The following is a 22414-nucleotide window of genomic DNA, read 5'->3' on the forward strand; positions in this document are numbered from 1 at the left end:
CTAATATTATTTTACGAATTTAATTAAGCTTAAACATATCTCGACATGTTTTGCTTTGGTTAATCAGCTGAGACACAATCATATAGGGGATATATTCCATCACTGAACACTGATCGAGGACAAAGACTATAAGAGGGAGTACTAGGAATTCAAGGATCATCCCACACCAAAATGCTATCCCCAATTCCTACCATTCTACTGGCCCCTTTTGCAAGCGATGACTTCACCCCTTCTAAGGCTTTCCAAGCCCATGATGAAGCCTTTACTGGCCTCGAATCTTCACATAGCCCCTTGGTATGTTTAAATTAGGGTGGACATATGGCCACTGATTTGATCAAATTTGCTCGATCTATCGAGGAAAAATTCTAGCATTTGCACTTGTTTTTGCTTCCAACTTCTTTCTAACGAATAATAATAAATAAAATAATCTTTTGATATATTGTTGGACAAAAAAAGAAGAAGAAGGCGTAAATGCATTTTTAGTTTCTATATTTTGACGTTTTTTTATTTTAGTCTTTACATTTTGATTTTATCATTTTTGGTCCCTAATTCAATTAACGTGTTTCATTTTAGTCATTTTCATCAGTTAACCAATGGAAATTGCTGAGGTGGCTGGTGGAAGAATTAAAATATTATAAAAAATGTCACATCACCATATAAATTAAAAAAATTAATTTATTAATTTTAACTAAATAATAAAAATAAAAATATAATTAAAAACTTAAATTCATATGAATTAAGATTGTTCTTCATTTTACAACTTGTTCTTTATATTCTTCCCAAATCAAAACCAGCAACCAAGAACTCAAACCCATCACAAGAATACACACCCAGCAACCCAAGAACTCAAACCCAGATCACTAGGACATAAATAAAAACAAGAAGAAAAAACCCAAATACAACACTTCAGAGATTATCAAACCCAGCACCATCAAATCTACCACAAATCATGATCATCGAATTCTTCATGTTCTTCCCTAAATTCTAACACAATCAACACCGAATTTTCAGCAAATCAAACCCATAAACCCAATTAACAAACCAACCCAAATCAAGAAACCAATCACAACAAATCTAGATCAACACAATCAAACCCAAACCAACATAATCAAACCCAGATCCCACCACCAATGACTAGCACAATCAACCCACCACCACCCCGCCGATCAAAAACATTTCTTCATAACATGAACTTCAGCTCAAAAACCCACAAAAATTCCAAAACTCACCACTGCCACCGAAAAGTCACCAAACCCACCAATCAGTTAAGAAACCCACGCCAGGACAGTGGCCGAGATTGGCGAACTCCATTGTGGCCAAGATAGGGATGAAGAATGAGACTGGCGAGCTCCATTGTGGCCGACACGGTGGCCGAGATGGAGGCCGAGATTGAGTTCCATTCTCTAGATCTGCTCCTACCGCCTGCCCCCTTCCTCTAGATCTGCTCCTACCACCTGCCCCCTTCCTCTAGATCTGCTCCAAACCGATCTACAAGGACCCAACCACGCTCAGCCCACGCACCCACTAGCACCCACCTTCACGGACCCACCACCATCCACCTCCATGGACCACCACAATGTTCAGCCATTGCCGATCTACACATACATGCATGCTTGCTCCCATTTTTGCTCACCTGCTCATTCTCTTCCTCTCTCTCTCTCTCTCTAAACTTTTTTTTTTTTGGTAGAGCTCTCTCTAAAATCAGATCATGATTTTAGAGAGAGCTCAGTTAAAGAAAACTAAATACACTTTTTTTGAAATTTTTTTTTTTTTTGGGTTGGTTGAGATGAGAGAATAGAGTTTGAGTTTGAGATGATTTTTTAAATTCTGTTTTAATTTTGTGAATTTTAGTTTTTAATTATGTTTTTATTTTTATTATTTAGTTAAAATTAATAAATTAATTTTTTAAATTTATATGCTGATGTGTCATGGTGATATGACATTTTTTATAATATTTTAATTCTTCTGGCAGCCACCTCAGCAATTTCCGTCAGTTGACTGACGGAAAGGAATAAAATGGAACGCGTCTAAAAGTGGTAAAATTAAAATGTAGAGACTAAAATGGAAAAACGCCAAAATATAGGGACTAAAAGTGCATTTACACAAAAAAAAAGAGGTACACCCAAATACTTGACAGAGGCAACTTCTTGATCCCCTTCTCATTCCTACATAACAATGTAGAATAGTATGAGAGTATAGTTCTTAGAGCACTCACATCGCTGGAGCTAAATAGCTATTTTAGCTCCACCAAAACACAAAAATTCACACTACAGCAGTGGTGCTAAAGCTAAAATTTTTTTAGCTTCTTGCTACAATAGCTGTGCTAGCTATTTTTTTTATTTTTTATTAAACTTCTTTCTCTGCTCTCATTAAAATAATATTTTCTCTTTTTCTCTCTCTGGCATCCCTCATCTCCTATCTGCTTCGCCAGCCAGCTCGTTGGCGGTGATGCTTATAAAATCCATATAAAACCCACCGAATCAGACACCCAACCACTAGAAAAACATCAGATTTGACCAACAGCAACGCCGATCTATCAAACCCACATCACAAAACACAAAACACAAACCCACAGAGATAGAGTAGAGAGAAAGATCAAAGCAACGTCGGTCCAAATTCCATACAACTACCACAAAACACAAACCCATGGCAGATCGGTTAGAGTAGAGAGAAAGATCACAAACCCGTGGCACAACCCACAAACCCACCTCCCGGTAACCTCCAAATCGTCAATCCCATCGTCTCCTCTGCCTCAACCGCAATCTCAGCCTTGCTCTTGTTTCGGCTTCGTTTTTGCTCGCTTGGTAAATCATGTCGGCAAACTGGGCAAGGCATTTCGCGAGCCTCGGATCCAAGTTGGAATTGTTCCTTGCAGACCGCGTAGTGCAACTCATCCAAGACGTGGGTCTTGATGATTTGGAGGTGGCTATGGCTGGGTTGTGATGTGGGGGTTTAGGTGGTAGTGGGTATGCTGAGTTGAGAAGAAAGAGTGGAAGTTTGATAATTTGTTGGTTCATCTTGGTTAAGAGAAAGAGAAAGTGATAGAGAGGAAGAGATAATGAAAAATAATAAAGAAAAAAAAATAAAGAAGGGATATTTAATTGAAGTGGTAAATTTTCTCAAAAAAAAAAAAAAAATTTTGAAGTGGTAAAAAAATATCATTGCAGTGGTGGGGGCGGTGGCGGTGGAAGAGTTGGTGGTGGCGGCGGAAGAGTTGGTGGTGGCGGCGGTAGCGGTTGCAGTGGTTGTGATTGTTGTTTATTGTAGTGGTTATATTATGTTATTGTAGTGGATATATTATTTTATTGTAGTAGATATATTATTTTATTTTGATATTTATATTATTTTATTGTGTTAAAAACTAAAATAGATTCACTACTGCAGCATGTAAGTAAGTAAAATAGATAAATTACTTTTTATGGTGCCAAATAGCTTAATTTTTAGTTCCACTGCTCTGAATGCTCTTACACTATCCTATCGCATAATAGTGAGTTTTAGTAATAAATTTATGATGTCCTATGCATAATAGTGAGCTTTAATAATAAATTTATTATTATTATGAAAAAGAAAAAAAGGATCTTATGGGACTCCCAACATGTTTGAGTTCTATAAATGTGTGTCTTATATATTGTGAGATAATGATTTCATGAGATACTATTCCGCTTAAATGGGATGAGATGTGACTAAATATTCACACTATAACTTTGTAATTTTTTCTAAGATATTGAGCTAGAAATGTAGAATGTTAGACAGGTTTAAGATTTTTCAAAACTGACCAACTTGGTTTCTCTTCCTCTAACCACTATGACAAAATGATATGACACCATGAGTAAGATGAAAAAAAATGAATCACAAGTTGAGTACTAAGTCGGCTATATAAAGGCCTCTTGCGTGTAAGTTGTATTTCACCCTCATAGTATTAAGGATTACACGGTTTTGAGGAAAACGACAAAAAAAAAGGGCGGAGGCAGCACTTTAGATGTACAGGTCATCTGGGCTTATACGCCCTCTCTTTCAGTGGATCACATATGAGAGAAAGAGAGAGAGGACATATAAAAAGCCTGGCCCATTAGAAAATTTAGCCAACACTGTACACTTACCAATGGCCAAAAAAATCTGTTAACGCGTCCAAGCAGTAACTATTCAGGACTTCGGCGTCCGAACCAATATCTGTGAGTTGCAAGTAAGTTGTAACCTGCCATTTCAAGCATTGCTAGCCCATGGTTTTGGCGTTTTGCTATCAAGAATACCAGGGCCTCTACTGCCAACCGCCTGTGGTTTTCTACTTTCCAGGTTACCCTTCTTAAAATATTGACCTCCCCACCTATATTAAGAAAATACCCCCTTGCTATTCTCCTCAACATCAAAATCAAAACCCTCAATTTCTCTCACACACAACCTTGAGTTGAATTCATTACCGGAAACCCAAATTCAAAAAAAGTTAAAACTTAACAAATATGAATTCAGCTTGCAAAGCTTGGATCGTGGCATCAAGCATAGCTGCAGTGGAGACCCTGAAAGACCAAGGGGTGTGCAGGTGGAATTTTGTTATAAGGTCAATGCATCAACATGCCAAGAACAATATCAGGTCTTATTATCAGGCCAAGAAGCTCTCAACTCAGTCTTCTTCTGCTATTTCTAATACCATTTTGCGGTCCAAGGAAGAGTCTATGAGAAAAGTCCTGGATTTGAGCTGCTGGGGTCCCAATACCATTAGATTTTAGTGTGTTGATTCAAGATATGTAATCCCATTTTTCCGTGAGATGATTCCTAGCTTCATTAGAGATTGTGGAAAATTCTTTACTTGCCATTATTGTTTATCTTATAATAGCAAATTAATGGTCAAATTTCTATTATATGAGCTTAATTACCCCCCCCCCCCCCCCCACATCTTTGTTTCATGTAATTTTTAGTTCTTATTTCTCTGATAAATTCCTCCTATAAATTCTTTATATATATTATTGACAGATTTTTGGCCATGTGATTGTGAATGCCATGATGGAGAAAATGGTTTTGTGTGAAGCACATCACAAGTAGCATTGTTCTTCAACTCTGTTGGATTGATCTAAAGATGTGCGGAAATTATGAATCATGAAACCATTTCCTGATCAATGTAATAAAATTTTCCAGAAAAATCCCTAGTGAGTAATGTCACGAATGGGCTATCAAGTTCAAGACCTGTCTTGTGAAGAGTTATGGAGCGGGTATCCGGTTCCGACTCTAAATTGCTTCAATTACAATGTCATTAAATACGACATCATTCCATTAAAAAATGAAAAAGAAAACGAGATCTTGATTTTCTAATTCATTGGGTAAAAAAGAAGAAGAAGACATTACTGATATTAATTTAAAAGAAAAAAAAAACCCCGAATTTCAAAACTTCGCAAAATTGGTTGGGGGTGGTATGGTATCCACCGAAAAGAGAAAATTGTTTGTGCTGGAGCCGACTAACGCATTGATTCTATGGGCCCAAAAGAAATATCTTTTTGGTTCCAAGTAAATCACCTAATTAAGAGTGTCCACGTGTCGGTTTGAGTTGGGTTTGTGCTTAACTCACAACCGACTCAGGTTGGGTTTGTGTTAACTCGTAACCAACTCGACCAAATCGGGTGAAAATTTTCTAAACTCGCTGCCAACTAGTGAAGTAATCGGTTTGGATTGGTTGGATACGCATCAGGTGAAGGTCGATCTCGGTCGGAGTCAAGGAGAAGGAGATTTGGTTGGTATTCCATCGGAAGTAGTTGAAATCAAGTCATATGTGGTTGAAATCAGGTCATATGTGGCTGAAATCCACTAGATTTGGAGAGATCTCCTTATTATCTAGCTGGATTTGGATAGATCTCGACAAGGTCTCACCGGATCTACACTAGATCTCGACGAATCTTCGCAAGATCTCGTTGGATCTCGACAATATCTTGCTGGATCTGTTGAGATCTAACCGAATATCTCTTCATATGGCGGAGAACTGAGACTATTGGTGGTGGATATCGGTTGGGTTGGTTGGGATTGGATTTTTAGTCCACAACCTGTCAACCAATCTACTGGAATTGGGTTCTGGATGTCAGAAACTATCACCAGTCATCATAACCCTTGGATTGGGAAGTTTCTGGGTTGGTCTAGTCGGCCTGGTTGGGTGGGTTGGTCTGGCGGATGGGTTGGATAGCCCTACACCTAATAAGGGATAAAAACGGATATGTGTTGGATCAGGTTGATATTCTTTTCTTCTTCGTCTAAGTTTGGTTTTTATCTTTTAAAAAGTTTTATACTTTCAAATCTACTTTTTCTATGATTTTTCACTTTCTCAATTTTTTTTCTCTTTACCCTTCTCAATTAATTTTCCCCTTTCAATATATATAAAGTTATAAACATCAAGTTTTCCATTATTGGGGAACCCTGATACAATTTTTATTTATTATTTTTTAAAATTTAAAATCATTTTAATGAATTTTTTTGAAATAATACTTACCGAAATACATGCTTCTTTTATATCTACCAAAAAAAAAAAAAAAACTCTAATTCCTTTCTTCACCATTGTGTGCCACTCTCTAAAATGGAGCTCAAAATCCAAATCAGTAAAAAAAAAAAAAAAAAAAAATCAGTGGTAGTTGAGTGTAATTTTACGGCATCTAACCTTTGTATTTGGTAATGTTGATGCCCATTTTTTGATCCGTACCCAAAAGCCCATATGGAGAAAAGCCCATATGAAGGAAAGCCCAATGAAAAGCAAGACCCACAAAGAAGATCAAAGAGCAAGAGAGGTCGAAAGAAAGAATGTAAGGGAAAACGATTTGCAGTAGGATACAAATCTGCAGTAGAATACAACTTTGCCGTAGAATACAGTTCTCTGGTAGAATGACTTTGACAGATAAAGACAAATTGGGCACAAGACTTTTTTGATCCAGTTAACATTATTTGGCCCACAAAGGCCCAAATCATTTTGTATAAAAAAAAAGGCGTGAAAACTAATATGAAGAAGCACGATGAAAAGAAACAAGGAACAACAAGAAGTGTCAGCATTAGGAATTGCGTGAAGGAAAGAAAAACCAAACCAAAGGAAATGACAAACACAGCAGGAAACACATGAAGGAATAAGACAAAAACACGCAGCAGAACGAAACAAAACTAATATGCTACAGCAGAAACAGCGTGGGAACTAAAGAAGACAAAAACAAAAGATAGCGGAGCAAGCATAGAAGGGCCGGAGTACCACCAACCTATACGCAACTAATACAAGGGAGGTAGGCCCATAATAAAGGGGATTCAGAGGGTGTGGTTTAGTGTTGGGGGGAAAAGGGGTTTATATTTGGTTTCTAGCCGTGACTTCTTTTGGGAATATACCTTATTGGGATGGTATCTTACCCAAAAGAAGTAATAGATGGTTGTGCCCATTTGATGCATGCTATAGAGTTAGGTAATGAGGTAGCCCAATCCTTATCCATTTGAACCTAGAGGTAGAGGTATACAATAAGAACAAACAAAAGTGAATTTTGTCGTGAAATGAGTACTGGTGTAGCAAACATGTACTGAGCAATGACAGTGGTTGGGGCAACCAATGGGTTGGTGGGTAGTCCTAAATGGATGCCCACAACAAACCAAAAACAGTTGGTAAAGCCATAGGGGTAAAAGGGAGAAATTTCGTTGAATTAGCTCACTATAAAAGGAGGAGGTAGCTATGGATGAAAGGGGAGAGACCCAAGGGGGAAGCACCTAAGGGGGAAACCCATGGTAAGAGAGTAGTAAACACCTAAATGAGGCACTTAGAGAGAGAGAGAGAGAGAGAGAGAGAGAGAGAGAGAGAGAGAGAGAGAGAGAGAGAGAGAGAGAGAGAGAGAGAGAGAGAGAGAGAGAGAGAGGCACCTAGAGAGAGGGACCAAAGAAAAGGAAAGACCAAAGGGGGAACAACCTATGACAAGAGAGTAGTAAGAAACTAAAAGTAAAAAGAACAGAGAGAAAGAAAAAAAGTGGTAAAAAGAAGAGAGAAAATACGACAGGAATAGGGGCATGCATCAATAGGCCATATTTTCTCTCCTTCTTAGCAAACCCACTCTTTGAAGTCTCTAAAAGTAATAACCAGTAGCCATTTAGGCCTATTCTCCAAAATGCATAACTTTGATGCCAGAAGCCTATGATAAGGTTTTTCAAGTTGGGGTTTGAGTTCCTTCTTCGTTTACTTATTCTATGGGAAGATTCAATACTTGATTTTGATTGCAAATTATATTTGATTTCACTCATTAGAACTTATATTTGCTGTATTTAGTTATTCTGCTATAGCACGTTTTTATCATAGTTGCTGCATCAGTTGTCCTGCTATGGTATCTTTATTTACTGTACTAGTTATTTTGCTATAGCACATTATTATTATATTTATTGTGTTAGCTATTATACTAACTAAACATTTTTTGCTGAAGCTTTCTTATTTCTTTGTTATTACGTGTTTTACTTTTGACACGAACTAATCATTATACTGCCATAAATATATATACATATACCTTGTATCTCATGTTCTGCAAAATATATTTTATATATATGTATATATGAATACGTATAAGTACATATACGCATATATGTATGTATATATTTGAGAATACACTAACCTATGTAAACTAACATTTGCTTGATTGATATTTTCTTTGGGTTTTAGATTTATTTGTGTGCCGGAAATAGAAAAGTATTTCTGCAATAAAAAATGAAGAGTAGTCATTTACGTTGCAGAAAACTGTAGAAAGCTTTATTGCACAACAGAGCAGAAGGTGTTACTGCACAGTAGAAAGCTTTATTGCGCAGTAGAAAGCTTTAATGCACGGTAGAAGGTTTTGCTGCACAGTAGAAAGTTTTGCTGCACAATAAAAAGTTTTACTGCACAACAGAAGGTTTCACTGCACAATAGAAAGTTTTATTGCACAGCAGAAAAGTCAGACCTATGGCAGAAATTGGAGAAAAGTTCCTTTTGCGGTAGAAACAGGGGATAAGCCTACTTTGTAGCGTCTTTTCTTGGACTTTGGACTCAATGTTTGCGCACAAACTGGTAGCGGCAAAATGGTACTTTGGAGCCTATTTCTCGAAGCGCTAGGCCCAACATCCTTCTTAAAAAATGCCTAAACTAAGTGTTGTCTAATAGCATCAAGACACATGTCTAAGGTACAAGAAACGTAAAAAGAACCATCGACAGTTACATTATACTATTATGAAATCCAACTCTAAATTTATTATTATTATTATTTTTTTTATCATTTTGAGATAGTTCTAGAGATTAGAGGTTATGCATAGTCAAAGGTCTTTCACCAAAAAGACAAGAGTTTTGTGTATTGGGAACAACTTTTCTAAATTTTATAATTTTATACCTAGCTATTCTTTTTTTTTTTTTTTTTATATTTATTTTTCAAAATATTGAACTTTTTTCTTTTTACTTGGGCTCAACAGTTTTCAATTACTCTAATCAAATAAAAATGTTTTTGAAAAGTATGCAGCTATAATTCTAATCCCCCGTACCTCCTTTTATTACTTGACAAAAGCAAAAGGCAAAACAAAGCAAGATGATGAGCCAAAAAAAAAGAAAAAAACTTCAGAATAAAGCAACGGACAACCCCACCAACCTTTTCTTTATTTATACACGTCTCTTTAATTGATTTCTTTATTAGTACTTCTGTCTCTCTCTAGTGTCCAAATTCGAAGGCACAGCCTATGAGCTAAGCAAATGGTTTTGGAGTCCAAATACCAGGGTTTTCTCCCAAACTGCTGGCAAAACTGCCTATAGTTTTGCTCCCAAAATCTTGTCACCTGCCACTATCTTCACACATTATATAAGATCCAGTTCCTTATATTGGGCAGCATCAAAATTCGAAACCAAAAATCTATTTTACATCCTCCAAACTTCCAAATTCCCATTTATTTCAGATCCAATTTAGAGCAAGAAAGCAGTATGAGTGCAACAAGTAAAGCTTCTTGGATGGTGGCAGCAAGTATTGGTGCAGTTGAGGCCTTGAAAGACCAAGGTGTTTGCAGATGGAACTATCCTCTAAGGTCACTTCACCAGCATGCGAAGAACAATATCAGATCATACTATCAAGCCAAGAAACTCTCAGCTCAGTCTTCCTCGGCTATATCTAGTAAAGTGAACAAAGAGAAGCTAAAGCAGAGTGAAGAGTCTCTGCGAAAAGTCATGTATTTGAGTTGTTGGGGTCCTAACTGATCCCCTACACTTCTTGTAAATATAAGGCCAAGTTTTGAATGAATATGAATTGTTTCATCCCAAATTTTTGTCAGTTATCCTTATCCCTACCAATTTCATTTTACTGATGGTCGATTTAGGACAGCAGTCGGAGCTTTTTAGTATTCAACTTTTATAGTTATTTTGGCCAAGAATTGCTAATATTTGTATAATTGTGACATATTCCTCTATGTTTTTTATCTTCGTTTTTTATGGGTATATTTGGGTTATAGAATGAATTGAATTTGGTCGGATTTGAACAGGATAAAGCTGAACTGAGAGAGAATCAAATGATTTTTATTTAGCCATTTTAAAGTATCTGTTTCGAGAAACGTGATTAAAATCTTTCTTTGATTTCTACCGGTGAAAATACATTGCAGTCGAAAAATGTAAAGGGGGGGCTTCTGTAGAGTTTTGGATGAGTTTTACAATAGCAAGAAGCAGATAATTATTTTATGAAAATAGCCACCTTGTCCGTCATCATTAAAGGTCAAGGCCAAGGGTATTGTTTAGCGAAAAAAAAAAGTAAGGTCAAGGGTAATGCATTTGCTTTCTTGAAGGTTAGCACCTATTGAATATTAGTAGACTACAGAAAATTCAACACATTTTCCGTTTTGAAAGAAAGGAGCTTATAAAATTTTGGCGCCAAAGGCGAGAATATAAAATTTTAATTTTAATTTTTATATTACTGAAGGAAAAAAATTACTAAAATTTTTTTTTTTGGAGGGCCATCCTATGGATGGAACCAGAATTGTGCCTTTGAAAAGGTCAAAACAAGAACAACAAATTTTGATAATTCAATTAAGAAATAATTAAGATTCAAAAACAAATTAATCTATGAAATATAAATTTAGTATCTATTTAGTATTCACAAAATAAAAACATGGATAATTGTTTCTTATTACATTTCAACTCAATCATTTCTAAATATAATAAATTGGAATTGTAAGTTCTTTTAAATTCTCAAAATCATATTTGATTAAGTTTGTATTAAAATTTCAACTTCTCTTAATCTCTTTTGATGTACAAAATCAACGAGTCGTTAAAATATTATTGAAAAAGTTAGTTTAAATGATATTTATGAGTGAAAATGTTCGTTCCATATTTGTAATAGAAATTGGAGGGATAAGTACTAATATAACCGCTTTGAAAATATATTAATAATTTATTGATGTTCGATTCCTGAGTAACCATTAGCATGATTTAAAAAGTATCTAACAATTTTTTTTGAAGTGCAAATGTCCAACTACATATGCTTATAATGGTGAAGTTTCATTTTCAACAATAGGTTTTTTTTCTTTCATAATTTGTGAATTCTTGCAAATAAAACTTATTAACCAGTAAATAAACATTATCAATTCTAATAAGATTCATGTACCTCTTGAGAATTCAAAGTTAAGAATAAGTCTATGTTTACTAAACTGAAGATTTAAATCTTGTAATTGAGAATTTAGTGCGGCATAAAAAAATTTAATAAATAATAATACACAATTATAAAGTCATTTTATTCATTGGAGAAAAATAAGTGCGAAACAATCCTTTGGGTGGAGTTAGATAGCGCATCAACACCCATATCTCTGTTAGGATTAGTGCCCTTAAATCCTATTGTATGATACTATGTATGATATTATGTATGACATTATGTATGACTTAATATTGTGATTAATAAAGTTGTTTTATTATTATTATTTAAAATAATGGTAACATGAATATTGAGAAATTATCATATAGTCCATGAGATGCATAGTATATGATTTATGTGATTTAATCACAGAAGATACAAGTCACAAGTTCTTTGTAAACTTAGAATTTATAGTTCGTAGTCGGTGATGAAATTAGGTATTTCATCTGCAAAGACTGTAACGTATCAACTAAGATAATTTGTCTTGATCATGGAAGTGGAGACTTCTAGTTGATATGTTGATATGTTTTAAGAATTAAGACATATTGAACTGGACCATTGTGAGATTTATTACTCTCCTAACGACTGTCAAATGAATAATAAATCTCACGACTTCTATTTGCACAAACTCTTAATCCTTAGAGAATAATGGACCTGATCATGAGGTGTAGGTTGCTTTGATATATTAGGAGTGAAATCTAAAGTAACGGTCAAAACCTCAATATGTTGGGCAGTCACATTTAGTGTTGATGGAACATATATTCTCAAGATGGAATTCATAATATCTTAATAGAGATATAAAATATTTCATTGAGATAAGTTTAATGAGTTTGGTTATTCCGAGTGTTAGACCTAACTACTTTAGTAAAGAGTTATTAAAGTATATATTTATGAAATTGGATTTCATAAATATATGATAAATAACTTAAAGGATTAAACTGGGTACTTAATGATAAGATGCAGTAATTTTCAAAGTGACAGTCTGTATTTATGACTTTGTATTACTACGAATATTTTATGAAGGGGTTGCATGTATAATAAAGTCTTGGGATATAATTTATTAATAAGGCCTAGAGTGCAATTATATTGATATAGTGGTATTAAATATAGTTAATGGTAACTTTAGACTTGTTAAAAGTTGACGGAAAAGCCCAAGGCCCATTGGAGCTAGTGTCTTATTGGTTCCTTTTGGTTCCACTCAAAGCCACACACTAAAACCTAATTGAAAATGCCCAATAAGCCAGCCCAATTAGATAATCAGTTAGATATAAAGGGAGAAACATACAAAATTTTTATCAGTGATATAAGAAATGGTGTGTATGTGAGAGTGAGACACACTTTCATTCTCCATTTGAAAACCGATTGAGAGACCACACATCTTGGATGTAAAGTGGAATTGGAGTGAAGATTAAAAATATTCTCAAGTACTTCAATCTTTGATTTTGAATTTCACCACACCAAGGTATACTATTTTGTTCTTAAATTCTGAAATTTACATAGTGCATGTTATCAATCATGAATGAAATAGATCCTTATTTGTTGCTTCCGCTATGTGTTTTGTATGAGATACAAAATCAGTTTTTTCCTTCAATCTCAAAATTCTTAACTTTTAATTTTTGATCCTAAATTAGTAAATAACCAAATATCATACGAAATCATAGTTTTGATGCATAAGTTATTCATTTTTCAAAGCAAAGTGTATATATATATATAAGCCAAAATGGGCAAATTCCCTTTGTGCGCAAAAAAAAAGCATTATGCCCCATTTCCCAAACTAATTAGGGAAATTCCACTCTTTTGAACTCAATTTTCTCAAAATCGAGTTAAGCCCTATAGCAACGTTTTAAGGAGTCTATAGCGGCGTTTTAGAACTCGAGCTTTATGAAATCGAGTTATAGGCAAAAAAAAGAAGAAAAGAAAACTTGTATGGAACTCAAGTTCATGGAGCTCGAGTTACAAAACACCGTTATAGGTTTTTAAAATGTCACTATAGACTCCTTAAAACGTCGCTATAGGGCTCTAGAAATTTTTTTTAAAACTAGATTTTGAGAAAATCGAGTTTCAAAAGAGGAACATTTTCCTAATTAGTTTTGGAAGGGGGCATTTGCCTTTTTTTTTTGGTGCGAAATGAGCATTTGCCCATTTTCGCCTATATATAAATATATAAACACACACGTACACACATATAGTTCTATTAGTTAAAATATATTTTTTTTCCTTTTTATTTTTTGGAAGAGAGCGATGGATCATATATATGGGTTAAGTGCACACTTCAATTTTTTTGGTTTTTGAGGGACTAATTTCCAATTCGGAGGGGGAAATTATGAATTTTCAACCCAAACTTCTATCACACTACATTGTTGTACCAGTATTGTTATTATACTATTATTAGGTTAACTTTTTTTTTTTGAGGAAAAATTATTGGGTTAGCTAGGTTCTATAAATGAGTCCCCTTTCCACAACATTATTCACTCTTTTAGCATTATATTAGGCCACATATTTTAGCTTCAACATTAAACTTTCATAAGGGCAGAGATAAAAGGATGTTATAAATTTATAATAGCTTAGAGATATAGGATCCGATCCATTTGGCTCTGCGTGATTTTTCAAAAGAAAATGCAGAAAGGCAATTATTTGATTCGCATGTTCTAAACTTTACAATTTCAAATGGCAGTAGCACCAACGGAGCTAAAACAGCAATTTTTTTACACAATTTAGATGTTTCTCATAAAACACTCTCACACACACATTGTTTTACTATTAGGATCCATTTGATTGGAGGGGTAGAAAAGTGGGTGGATAGAAATGGTGGGAGAATGGAAATGTGAGAGGATAGAAAACATTTTAATTTCCTTAATTTTTGTTTAGTTGGGAGTGAAAGGATAGAAAAAATGAGTTTGTAAAAGTTTACTCGTATATCTATGTTATAAAAAGATGGCCAATTAAAACAACAATGTGACAAAAAAGAATCACCAAAATTTTATTAAAAAATAAAAATCATGTCTAGAAAAAAAAAAGAAAGAAAAACAAAAACAAAGCTCTGTCATGCCAATGCCCCAGGAAATCAAAAGAAAAAAGGGGAAAAAAAAAGGAAGAGGCAACTTACTGGCAACGTCTAGGAAAGCAAAAGGAAAAAAAAAAAATGAGCACAAAAAAAAAACAAAACACTTTCTAGTCGGCCAGAGGAGAAAAAATCCAGGCTCCACCATTTCTTTTTCCTATCTCCCTCCTAAACAAACACCCTCCAAAAAGTTTTTCCTTGATGATGCCTAAGAAATCACCAGTAAGCTGCGAGTACTCCACCGATTGAAGCAACACCTGCGAAGAAAAAGTAGGTGATCGACAGAGAGCACCGGTGTGGTGCTGGCCAAAGACCCTCCGACGATCAAGTTAGAATCTTTAAACAACCCTAGAGTGCCAGAGTTGAGGTAATTGTGTGTACCTTTTGTCATGAGGGTTTCTGGGGTTTATATAGTGGAGTAGAGCCGAAATAAACGCCTTGGCGAGGAAGTACTTTCCTTTTAGAAGAGCAATTCACGGATCTTTGCATATCGTATGGAGCTCTTTTCCTTATAGGGATCCTTTTGACTAAGACCAAACGTGTAGCGAAAGAACTTTCCTTATATTCACGTATGCAGAAGTCAAGACAGATTAAGAATGGAGGTTGGATGACTCCTTCAGCCTTTTCCATAGAGGTCGTCAACCAATATGCACTTCATATACTGCCGTCAGCCTAGGTACGTCTCCAAAGATATCGTCAGCTAAGGACCTTCTCACCTTGGCTGTCAGTCTTGACTTCGCTATCTCGATTCCTTTAGCCTAACGTCGTCACGTAAGGGGTGTGGCCTTGAACGCCCAAAGAGGTGTCAATGACAATGGCTGACGGATAGGACATTTCTGTCAGCTTCTTAACGTGCAGTCAGTATGTAATGAGTACATTTCCGTCAGTCTCTTAATGTGCCGTCAGCATGTAATAACGTCACTATCATTCCTCATCATTTTTTTCCCATCCTCCCCAAAATCTACTCTACCAAGTACACCTTTAGTGTTCTTGTTGTACCTTTGCCTCTATTTCACCTCTACTTCTCCTTATGTTTATGTTATGTCATTGTCGTCATGCACTTGTTCTTTGATCTCTCTGTCTTACTCAACCAACAACCTGCTAATGCCTGAATGGGTCAAGCTCAGCTGCTAATTGATGCCTTTAACCACACCTTCTTCTTCTTCTTCATCTTTTATCTTTTCTCCAATCTCCACCATCCAACCAAGTAAAACACCGAATTTTCTTTCTTTTAGGCTGTGTTTGGTTCGAAAGAAAATATTTTTTGACTATAAAATAATTGTCAAATACTTACTTCACGAGGTGTGGTGTCTTCACTCTCCATGTGTAACCTATTCATTTAAAAAAAAAAAAAAAATTAGACACTTAGTCTTTAGATTGGTTATGACCAAATATTGGTGTTGTAGTTTAGTCCTTTTAAGTAATTTGCACCTGAAACAATAGTTTTAGACAAGCATTCTCCAAATACTCATTTGACAAAAATACCACCTTTTTCATGAGTTTGGACAAACACTTATATGTAATTTTAAAAATCACTTTTCCAAAATGCAAAATTTAATGTCGTGTTTTTTAAAAAAATATAAAAAAATGTTCTTCTACAAATAGTTAACACAAATAGACCCAAGGAATAGAGATGATTTGATACAACCTTTTACTATCACAAAATTAAAATTGACTTCTATACTTTATAGTTGATACTGGGTTATTCTTTTCACTCTTTTTTTTCTTAGTAAAAAGTTGAAAATTTATTTTAAGCAAGATCATAGATTTTCAATTATAGTGATGGAATCAATTTGTTTTGTTTTGTTTTGTTTTCTTTACAAGCAATGCATCTATACATTCCAAGACCTCCCTTTATTACTTAAAAAAAAAAAACAAAATATGGCCTTAATCAAAGGGTGGTCTCATAAGATATCCCCCTACATTATGGGTGTGCATTAATCAAACGGGGGATTGGGTTTAAGGTACTTTTCAACCTAATTTGAACTCTTTGAGTTTGTAAATCTCCAACCTTACATAATATGTAGGGGACGTTTGGTTCACCGTATGTTACATTACGCCGTACTATTACATTATTGTAATTTTACATTAATGTAATCTCAATATAAGAATGCATCATTACATTGTTTAAGAAGGTAATGAGATTAAGATGATGTGATATATTTTGTAATTTTAAATTATGATAATGTTAGAAAAAATAAAATAAACAAAAAATTTTTAATGTCATATAATCATAATGTACATCACATTAAAGGCACATCACAACAAATCAAATGCCCTTGTAGTGATTAGGTTAAGTTGCGTCATTTTTAGTTGTAACAATTTTCATATGCCTAGTAAAACAGAAGCGAATAAATTTAATGAACAAATTTAAAAAGCATATAATTTAATATTAATAGAATGGATTGGGTCCATTACTTGGGTTATAAATCTCGCCATCCTAAAATTGAGCTTCAAATGATTTAGGCTATAATGTAAAACTGACTCTCTAAGTTTTACCAAAATTCATTTCAGTCCTTTTACTTTACATTCGGTCAATTCAGTCCTATAAGTTTCAAATATGTTCAATTAAGTCATTTCGTTTGATTTCGTCAATTGCATTGTTAGTTTCATTTTAAAAAAATATGGTTAATTTCTCAATTTAAAAAAATCCATAAAAATTAAATTAGCATAAAAATTATATTTTGAAGAAACAAAAGTTTTAAAAATAGAACCTCAATCTCTCTCTCGGTTCTCTTTCTCCTCTCTCTTCTCTTTCTATAATTTGAATTTTGTGTGGGCCTTTTTTTGCAAATGTCGGGCTGGGCCGCCTGCTGCTACACTAGGCCCAAGGATTTCTAGATCAGGGAGTTGGGACCGATCCAAGAGCAACCCTCCTTGGTCCGGTTTGTGCACAAACAATGCCCCTGTTAATCAAGCTTTGATCACATGCCCATGGTAGGTAGAACTGTTACATTAACTATGACAGACAGATACAATAAAGACAATAATGAAAATTCCTTTACGATTTAGACAAAAGTGAATAATGGGCTTTGATAAGGAATGCCTGTTTTATGAAACAACAACAAAAGAGTAGGTATTGAATGAACAACAATAAGCTTATTAAAAGAAATAAATGTCAGTCTGCCGTATCAAGTTACGTTCCCAAGTCTAAGTCAAGAAGGGGAATCACCTCTTCAATGCGACTAATCTCTCTGAAGGAGAAATTAACTGCTTTGAAGGGGCGGGCCTGAATGACTTGTGTTTAGTGAGGTCTTTCTTTGTTACCAGAGAATATGGGACTGAGAGGGAGAGGGAGATCGACCTATTCGGTGCGTGCCTACCACTTTGTTCTCTTTGTTTTTCTTTTACTCTTCTCTCTATTCCTTAGTTCTTTCCTTTCTTCTCTTCGTTTTTACTCTTCGTTCTATTCTCTCTAATTCTTTCTCTCTTTTCCCTTGGTTTTTACTCTTACTATCTTTTTAATTCTAACGATTATCCTCCCAAAGGTTGCTTCTCCCCCGCCATACACAGCAAAGGCTCCTTATATAGTGCCAGCCGTGGTGGGCTTTTACCATTTTAGTCCTTAACTGTTTTTGTCTAGTGCGGGTGTCCTTGCCGACCATTACTGACTGGCCAGTCACCTAGTCAGCACCACTTATCTGCGCTAGCCGCGCCACTCCACCTCACCAGACAAGAAGACTTTTTTGTTTGTTTGCTTGCTTGCCGTGGCATTCCTACCTGCCACGGTGTAAGTACTCTCCTTCTCTCCCTCCCTTATGGCATGCACCTAGTGGTTCCAACTCAGTTTTGCCTCTTTTGGGTGGTATGTTATCCTAGCAGGACATTGCCTCCAAAAGAGCTTGAGCAGGAAACATAAAAATGAGTTTTTCCCCCTCTCTACCGCCAGACCATGCCCTCTTACCTCTGACCCATGACCCACCACTTCCTGTATTGGCTGGATACAAGCTGGTGGTGTTTGGGCCTTACGCGTGCCTTACTTCCATGCTCGTCCAAATTTTGCCCGCTGCACATGTGTTTGCAGTGGTCTAAAGGTCCCTTTGCCCATTCTGCCATTCGTCTTTGACTTCTTATGGCGTGGGCTGGTTTCCCTAACTTCTCATTTATAACCTACTTCTTTACGAGCTGGGTTTTGCCCGATCGTGGGCTTTTCGTGCTTTATTCTCAGCCTTGTTATTTGCTTCCTGCCATATCATTCTTTTATACCTGCTGTGAAGTTTGCTTGACCTAGGGCTATTGGGCCTCTTCGGCCTTTTTTGTTCATTCCTTCTCTGATGGCCCAATAAACTCATTGGGCCCTTTACTACTTGTGGGCTCCCTCGTCCCGCCTACTTTCCTTTGGGCATCCTTGACCCGTTTACTTTCTTGGAGCATCTTTGGCCCTTTCCAATTCTATGCTTCCCATGGGCTTTTACTAACTCCTTGGGCTTCCTTGACCCAAGTGCTTCATACTTCATCTTTGGGGCTCATGGATTCTCCATTGCCCCTTACTCTCTTTACGTACATTGCTTTGGGCTTGCTGTGACAGCTGTGGCCCATTCTCACTTTTCTACATCCATACTGCCCATGGGTTTGCTATTTCTTTCTTCTGGGCCTTCTTAGGCCCACTTACTTCTTTAGGGTCCATTTGTTTGCTTTATGGATCCATGATTTATTATTCCTGCCACTTGGGCTTAATGGTATTTCCATCCCACTCTCTTCTGCCCATGTCTTTGGGTTTTTCCTCCTGCTGGGTTTCTAAAAAATGAGCATCTACATTTAGCTCCCTGAGCATATGAAATACTCTTGCAGTTCATATGTGAATAAAGACTTTCCTATCCCTTCCGTTTTCTTCTTCTTCTTTTCCTTCGCGGGCTTTTTCAAAAAAAAAGTGAACCCAACTCATACACACTTTTTTTTTCTTTTCCTGCCGTGAACAGTGTTTTCTCTTTGAATTTCCTAGCTTAACTGTTATTTTGAAACACAACCTTCGCTTCATTAACTTCTTCCCTTGTCTACTAATTGACCCATCGCATCCCTTCATACCCTTCCCCATGGCACGGGTATTTAAGACCGAGTCCCTTCAGATTTCGGACACAAGCACCCTTTCTCTCCTCCTTTCTTCTCTGTGTCCTTCTTCCCAATCACCGCAAATCGTCCTCCCCTATCAACCGATACACCATGACACTGACGAAAGGTCAAACCTCTTCCTGCCGTAAGGGAAAGGAGGTTGTTGATGATCCTACTACATATGAGGCAGGTGAAAAGGTCGCCTATTCTGAGTTGGACCATTTCGATGAGGAAGTAGAACGACGCGACCCTAACAATGAGGGTGCCCCCCTCATAAATCCTTGGTATGATGTTCACGACCATTTTCCTAAAGTACTCGGTGATTATGTACCGCCGCCACCGGGCCGTGTATGGCTCGCCCTTTGCCGGCGTAACCCTGATGTTTCTTGGGCTCCATTGGCCTCTTTGATTTCCGATCTCTCTATCTGCCAAGGCATTTCACTCCCTGTACCCATCCATTTTGAATTTGGGTCCGGCGTTGCCTTGGGTTAGAAGGAGTGGGTAGACAGAAAGTTGTCTGATACGAGCTTCATGGGTTACTTCAGCGGGCTGGTGTATTGAAGGCCATCATTTTAGCCCGTTGTTTGGCCAATTTCGGGGACTTATTTAATCTTCACCATTTAGTCCACTGATGGTGCACCACCACCCACACCTTCTTTCTCTCTAGAGGTGAGATCATCGTAACCTTGGGATGTGGCGAATCAGTTGCTTCTGCCCATTCTTGGTGATGTCGATCTTGCCACTCTTGAGCTTACTCCGGAAGAAAAGGCCATAGACGCCGAGTTGAAGAAAAGGATGAGTGGTAACGCCAAGTTTTCGTTTTGGATTGGTTCTCCTTCAAAGCTTTTCGCCACTGCTAGCCGTGCTGCCTTTGTCACATTCTAGTTATGTAAGTTTGTTTTTGGTTCTCACCCCCACTATGCTGTGAAGCATCTGTACTTACGATTGGCCATTAAGATTTCTACTGAGGTGAGTCTGCCACTAGCACCCATGTTCCTGGGATATTTGTATGTCCAATTAGACATCCTGCGGAGCGACGAGAGTCAAGTAGGTTCTTGTCACTTGATCACCATTTCTGTTCACAGTACCATCTTGCAGCACGTGTTGTATGAACGTTGCACCGAGCATCTGACAAAGTGTAGGCCCGTTCGATTTGCCAAAGAGAAGTACAGTTCGTGTCCAAAGGTTATCATGGACTTTTGTGGCAGGTTTGATTCCGATTTTCCTTTGGCTTTTTGTTGGGTTGGTTTAAAATCGATTAAGCATCCTATTGTTGAATTCTTCAATAAAGGAGTTGGGTTTTCTTGGAGCGCGTATAGGAATTTAGGTACATGTTATACGTGTATGGATTCTATTATGGGTACATTTGTTGATGTTGCTGGCACTACCACCCCGCTGACTAGCTTTGAGGAGAGGGGTATAACATATTTGGCGGCCACCAACGTTGGTTGGTTGCCTTATTTGGCTGATGAAGGCGTCAGGTTTGTACATTATCCTGCTAATTGGGTGAAGAGGCAATTTGGACTGGATCAGGACATTCCTGATGACCTCTCTTTTCTTGCGGAGTCTCCCACTTCCATTCGACCTTTCCTGCAACATACTACTTTTGAGTTTTGGAGCCAGCACTTCACCGCAGTTACTATTCCAAGCTCTCAGAGGGAAGACATTTGCATTGCTAATATGCACAGGTACTGGCAGGTAGTGATGACTTCTTTTGAGAAGGAGTTATTAGGTAGTCGTGGATTTTCTCTCATCCCTCCTGATGGGCTTGGTGCGATTGTCTCTGCCAATCCAGGCTTGCTCTTACCTTCTGCATCTGTGCGGGCTTATGCTAGAAAACAAAGCCGTTCTGCCATATTCGAGTGGGTCAAGGAGGAGAAAGGGTGGTACTGGCACGCTGGCGATTACCCTACGGGCTGGGAGAAAAGAGTGAAAGTGACTAATGTCCTTGTGCCAATGAAGAAAAATTCTACCAAGTCCAAGCCTGCAAAGAAGTAGGCAGGTGATGACTCTTCTGAAACTTACTCAGATATAATTCCTTTTGAAAGTGATCTGCCTCTTATGAGCAACATCGTATTAGAGAGCACTACTCCTCTTTTCGTTCACACACGATCCAGTAAGCGTTCCGCAGCAGGCAAGACTAGGCCTAGCATTCCTCGGCCATCTACTGATGCTCCTCCCTCCAGCAGGACACTGGGTAGTAAAAGGAAAATTTCTCCTCCTAAAGCGCCCACCACTACTGAGCGGAGGGTATGTCATCTCTAACTTTCCCTTATTCTTTATCATTCTTGTTTAGGGTTCCTCTTGCGGCTAACCCCGTGCTCCTGCTTGCTTGTCCCCTTTTTCTCATTTTTCTCTTACAGTCGAAGTACAAGGAAGACTCGTCTGCTACCCATCCTATTCCGCTTGATGAGCCTGAGTTTGAAGTATGCCTTCTTCTTCCCTTTTATTTTTTTATTATTTTTAATTATTTTTAATTTTTTATATACTTTTTATATTCATGTTTCTAACCTTCATCTTTTGTTTTCTCAGGCCGATCTGAACCCATCTCTGTGTATCGTCCTACGGCTGAAGAGATTTTTGCCTTTAAGGGTACTCCTATGGAGGGTTTCTTTGATAGGGCAGATGTGGTGTTTCCTGCTGCGACCTCTGCTACTCCTGCTGCTCCACATGGAGGTTCTGTTGAAGGGGTCAG

At 37.0% G+C, this 22414-nt stretch overlaps 2 protein-coding genes across 2 annotated transcripts; both read left to right on the forward strand.

The window, feature by feature from the left end:
* The first annotated feature begins 4227 nt into the window (after positions 1-4227).
* Positions 4228-4856, forward strand: LOC142640715 (uncharacterized). Its single transcript, XM_075814935.1, has one exon. The coding sequence runs from the start codon at positions 4458-4460 to the stop codon at positions 4722-4724; it is 267 nt and encodes an 88-aa protein (XP_075671050.1). The 5' UTR covers positions 4228-4457; the 3' UTR covers positions 4725-4856.
* A 4805-nt stretch (positions 4857-9661) lies between these two features.
* LOC142638208 (uncharacterized) lies at positions 9662-10253 on the forward strand. Its single transcript, XM_075812226.1, has one exon. The coding sequence runs from the start codon at positions 9920-9922 to the stop codon at positions 10187-10189; it is 270 nt and encodes an 89-aa protein (XP_075668341.1). The 5' UTR covers positions 9662-9919; the 3' UTR covers positions 10190-10253.
* Positions 10254-22414: the final 12161 nt, after the last annotated feature.

Source organism: Castanea sativa, chromosome 6 (assembly GCF_040712315.1).
Source record: "Castanea sativa cultivar Marrone di Chiusa Pesio chromosome 6, ASM4071231v1".
In the NCBI taxonomy this organism is placed as follows: Eukaryota; Viridiplantae; Streptophyta; class Magnoliopsida; order Fagales; family Fagaceae; genus Castanea; species Castanea sativa.

Excerpts from the sequence above, each read along its gene's own strand:
- LOC142640715 (XM_075814935.1), top strand. The coding sequence starts at position 4,458 with ATGAATTCAGCTTGCAAAGCTTGGATCGTGGCATCAAGCATAGCTGCA.
- LOC142638208 (XM_075812226.1), top strand. The coding sequence starts at position 9,920 with ATGAGTGCAACAAGTAAAGCTTCTTGGATGGTGGCAGCAAGTATTGGT.